The following is a 4,992-nucleotide window of genomic DNA, read 5'->3' on the forward strand; positions in this document are numbered from 1 at the left end:
TGGGGACATGGGGTAATGTCCTGAAAAGTCACCTTCTCCTTGTAATACCTATGTCATACCCTTGTCATTATACAAATGTATGTCCTCATTTGTAACAAAAACACACACACACACACACACACACACACACACACACACACCGTGAACACACCCAGAGCAGTGGGCAGCCATTTTTGCTGCGGTGCCCGGGGAGAAGTTGGGGGTTCGCACAGGCCCTCGTCGCTCACACGGCATCACATTATGGTAAGGGGGCGTAACATTTCCGTCACACGCTCGAGGTATTTGGCCAATCACAATGCACTGGATAGCTGGCCAATCAAAGCACACCTCGCTTTTCAGACCAATGAGCTTTGTAAAAAACGACGCGTTTCAGAAAGGTGGGGCATAGAGGAGAAACAATAATGTACATTATGTGGAAAATAATGTGTTTTATGAACCTTAAACCGCATAAACACATTGCATTACACCAAATGCACAAAATAATGTTCTTTTTAGCAACATCATATGACCCCTTTAAAGAAGATCATAGATTCTGGTGCTTTCTGAGTGTAATTTACTGGGGTTTATAATGAGGAAATAAATATCGTCACTATTAACTGTAACTTTAGTCATTGCTATTTCAGTGTTTGCTCTATTTAATGGCACCAGCCACACATAAAATCTGCCACCCCATTCGTGTTTATATTCATCTTGTTATTTGTACTGGTTTCTAAATACATCCAATTATTCATGATACCACTGTGTTTTTCTTCCCTGTTTATCCACCCTAGTGATGTCATCCTCCACCCCACTTCTGTCTAAGGAGTTGTTCCAGTGCTCAGTGTGTCTAGATGTTTTCACCATTCCTGTGTCCCTCCCATGCGGTCATACGTTTTGCCAGTCATGTATCCTTGCACAGTGGACAGCATCTGGCTCCTCCCATTGCCCCAAATGCTCCATGGTTTTCCAGGAAACACCAGAGCTCTGTGAAAATTCTTTTGCTCGTGAAATGGCCAAACAAATCCGTAATCAGAGGGGTCAGAGGTCAGCAGAGTATCATCCAGTCACATCACACAATGTTTTATGTGACATGTGCCCATTAGAGAAAGTGTCCTGTGCTGTAAAATCATGCCTGGTGTGTGTGGCATCATATTGTGAGGTACATGTGACTTCTCACACCTCCAGGTTCACCAAGCACACACTGGTGCAGCCGCAGCGGATGGACAAGCGCATTTGCAGGATACACGAAAGACCTCTGGAGCTTTATTGCAGATATGACCAGTCTGCTGTTTGTGTGCTCTGCATGAATACAGAACACAGCACACACCACACAATACCAGTGGAGAGAGAATGGGCAGAGAGAAAGGTTTGCTACTTGTCCAGTGAATGATTGCCATTTTATTTAAAGCAAAAGCAATGGTATAATATAATATATTATTGCCAAACATTCAAACAATATGTACAGATACTGTATTTAACTAGATTGATAGTGCAGTGAGATAAATATTATTTGCAATGCCATCAGTGCTGATTACTTTTGGTGTCATTTCCATTTTCAACATGCTGGATCTCATTATGAGGAGTTTTGTTATTCACAGGGAATTCAGCATTTCAGGATCTAACAAAATTGAACAGGATTAATAATAATAATAATAATAATAATAAATATATTTAAAAACATAATGCATTAAGCTTATGCAAAATGTCTCATCATTTAATGTCAGTTCATGGTTGGTCTGTCTAAAAAGGTTTATATGTAATTAATGATGATAAGAATAATAATAATCATTATTATTATTAATATTAACTATTACTTTTATTACTTCAATTATTTTACTGGAGACTGACTGTTGTGTTTTTGGTTATTTCTAATATAAAAGTCTACAAACATGCAATATTTTCAAGTTTCAAATGCAAATACTTTACATTTCAGTTGATTTGCATTTGATCTGACATGGGAAAACAAACATGCCTCATAAACGAAAAAAAATATATATATATAAATGATTAAAAAATTATAAAAAAGTTATAAATGGGTGACCACACAAATAACCTGTCTGGCTCATAATTCACCACAAAACAACAAAGACCTATATCAAAAAGTCTAAAACTTTTACATATGATTTTTAAAGAGGAATCATTACATTTGAATTTGAATAATTATTCTTGATTATAATTAGATCTTCATTACTGTCTTGACACAGTCTTTTTTTATCAACATGTGTTTTGTTTCACAGTTATGCTCATGTAGTTTCTGTATTTTCATGAGACAGAATTGTGAGCACATCCATATTCTCTCTGTCTTTGTCATAGACCCAGTTATTAAAGACACAGTCTGACCTGAAGCGGATGATTATGGATAGATGGAGTAAAGCTGATGAACTCAGACACTCTATAAAACTAAATAAAGTAAGAGCCCACAAACTACAGTTTATATTCACTACTTTTATTTAGTCAAAGGTGGAATAGAAATTACCCAATTACTAATTACTAAAATCTAACTGTAATTATGTTCAAAACTTTGTTCTTTGTAGACAATGTGACATCAACCATTACTGAAATTAAATGTAATGCTAAAACAGATGATAAAGCTTCCACCTAAAGTGTTTAAGAATCTCATACTATTAGCTTACCAAAGTAGGAATGCATTTAACACAAGCCCTTTCTTGAAATGTTGATTTGTTATTTCTCTTTTAGGAGAACACAGAAAGAGAGATGGCGTACAGTGTTGAAGTCTTCACCGCACTGCAGCAGTTTATTGATAGAAGCCAGTCTGAGCTGCTCAGGACGATGAAACACAAACAGAAAACTGAAGAGAAACGTGTAGAGAGTCTCATTAAAGAGCTGGAGAGGGAGATCGCTAAACTGAATGCTAGAAACTCTGAACTGGAAAAGCTGTCATGTTCTGAAGATCACTTCTACCTTATACAGGTTACTCTTCTGTGCTTTAGCATCTTTTCAGCTGGATGTGCAGGTTGATCATTTAATAGAATAAAACAATGGCTATTTCAGTATGAATTTAAGACATTCTTCAGTGTATTCAGAAAAATGGCATGAACAAAGGAGATCTCTGAGAACCTCAGAAAAAGAGTTGCTGTTGCTCAGCAGGCTTGAAAAGGTTACAAAAAACATCTCTAAAGAGTTTGGACTCCACAAATCCACAGTCAGACAGATTGTGGACAAATGGAGGAAATTCAAGACCACTGTTACCCTCCCCAGGAGTGATTGACCAACAAAGATCACTCCAAAAGCAAGATGTAATAGTCTGCAAGGTTGCAAAGGAACCCAGAGTAACTTCTAAGCAACTAAAGGCCTTTCTCACATTGGCTAATGCTAATGTTCAGGAGTCCACCATCAGGAGAACACTGAACACCCATGGTGTACATGGTGCATCCAAAAAGAACATTGCTGCCAGTCTGCAGTTTGTTAAAGATCATGCGGACAAGCCAGAGGGCTACTGGAGAAATGTTTTGTGGACAGATGAGACCAAAATAGAACCTTTTGGTTTAAATGAGAGTATGATCATGTTTGTGGAAGTGTATCATGGCATGAACAAAGGAGATCTCTGAGAACCTCAGAAAAAGAGTTGCTGTTGCTCAGCAGGCTTGAAAAGGTTACAAAAAACATCTCTAAAGAGTTTGGACTCCACAAATCCACAGTCAGACAGATTGTGGACAAATGGAGGAAATTCAAGACCACTGTTACCCTCCCCAGGAGTGATTGACCAACAAAGATCACTCCAAAAGCAAGATGTAATAGTCTGCAAGGTTGCAAAGGAACCCAGAGTAACTTCTAAGCAACTAAAGGCCTTTCTCACATTGGCTAATGCTAATGTTCAGGAGTCCACCATCAGGAGAACACTGAACACCCATGGTGTACATGGTGCATCCAAAAAGAACATTGCTGCCAGTCTGCAGTTTGTTAAAGATCATGCGGACAAGCCAGAGGGCTACTGGAGAAATGTTTTGTGGACAGATGAGACCAAAATAGAACCTTTTGGTTTAAATGAGAAGCGTTATGTTTGAAGAAAAGAACACACTGTATTCCATCATAAGAACCTTATCTCATCTGTGAAACATGGTGGTGCTGGTATCATGGTTTGGGCCTGTTTTGCTGCATCTGGTCCAGGACGGCTTGCCATCATTGATGGAACAATGAATTATAATCTGTCTGAGAACTGAATCTCAAGAGAAAGTGGGTCATGCAGCAAGACAATGACCCCAAGCACACAAGTCTTTCTACCAAAGAATGGTTAAAGAAGAACAAAGTTAATGTTTTGGAATGACTGAGTCAAATTCCAGACCTTAATCCAATTGAAATTTTGTGGAAGGACCTGAAGCAAGCAATTCAAAGGAGGAAACCCACCAACATCACAGAGTTGAAGTGGTTCTGTACTGAGGAATGGGCTAAAACTCCTTCAAGATGTTGTGCAGGACTGATCAGCAGATACAAGAAACGTTACCTGCAGTTAATTTAGCAAAAGGGGGTCAGACCAGATACTGAAAGCAAAGATTCACATGCTTTTGCCACTCACAAATATTTAACACTGGATCATTTGTCTCAATAAATAAATGGCAAAGAAAATATTTTTTGTCTCATTTGTTTGTTTGAGTTCTCTTTGTCTAATTTCAGGACTTTGAGTCATTTTTATACAGAAATATAGAAAATTCTAAATGGTTTTGTATTTGTATTTGACCCTTCCAGGCTTTCCGTAGTCCAAGTGAGGTGCCTAAGTGTAAAAGCTGGTCTCAGGTCAGTGTGCACACCTGTCAGGGTCTGGAGGTGCTCAGAGAAACCCTGAATGCTGCAGAAGAACTGCTGAAAACACAAATATACACCGTCACAAAGAGAGGTTACTATTATTTTTATATCATTTGATAGCTAAAAACAACAACTAAATGTTAGTATTCTAATTGTGAAGGAAAGTTACATATAATTGTGATGGAGTATATATATATATATATATATATATATATATATATATATATATATATATATATATTTTATATATTT

At 37.7% G+C, this 4,992-nt stretch overlaps 1 protein-coding gene across 1 annotated transcript in view; it reads left to right on the forward strand.

Moving 5' to 3' along the window:
* LOC107557241 (E3 ubiquitin-protein ligase TRIM39-like) overlaps positions 1-4,992 on the forward strand; it is a 9,748-nt gene that overhangs the window by 1,021 nt on the left and 3,735 nt on the right. Inside the window, exons 2-5 of the mRNA XM_016240588.1 lie at positions 771-1,345; positions 2,293-2,388; positions 2,677-2,910; positions 4,684-4,831. Of these exons, the coding sequence (XP_016096074.1) occupies positions 773-1,345; positions 2,293-2,388; positions 2,677-2,910; positions 4,684-4,831 (1,051 nt within the window). The 5' untranslated portion in view covers positions 771-772. The remainder of the gene's footprint in view (positions 1-770; positions 1,346-2,292; positions 2,389-2,676; positions 2,911-4,683; positions 4,832-4,992) is intronic.

This window comes from Sinocyclocheilus grahami, unplaced genomic scaffold (assembly GCF_001515645.1).
Source record: "Sinocyclocheilus grahami isolate Dianchi unplaced genomic scaffold, SAMN03320097.WGS_v1.1 scaffold594.1, whole genome shotgun sequence".
In the NCBI taxonomy this organism is placed as follows: domain Eukaryota; kingdom Metazoa; phylum Chordata; class Actinopteri; order Cypriniformes; family Cyprinidae; genus Sinocyclocheilus; species Sinocyclocheilus grahami.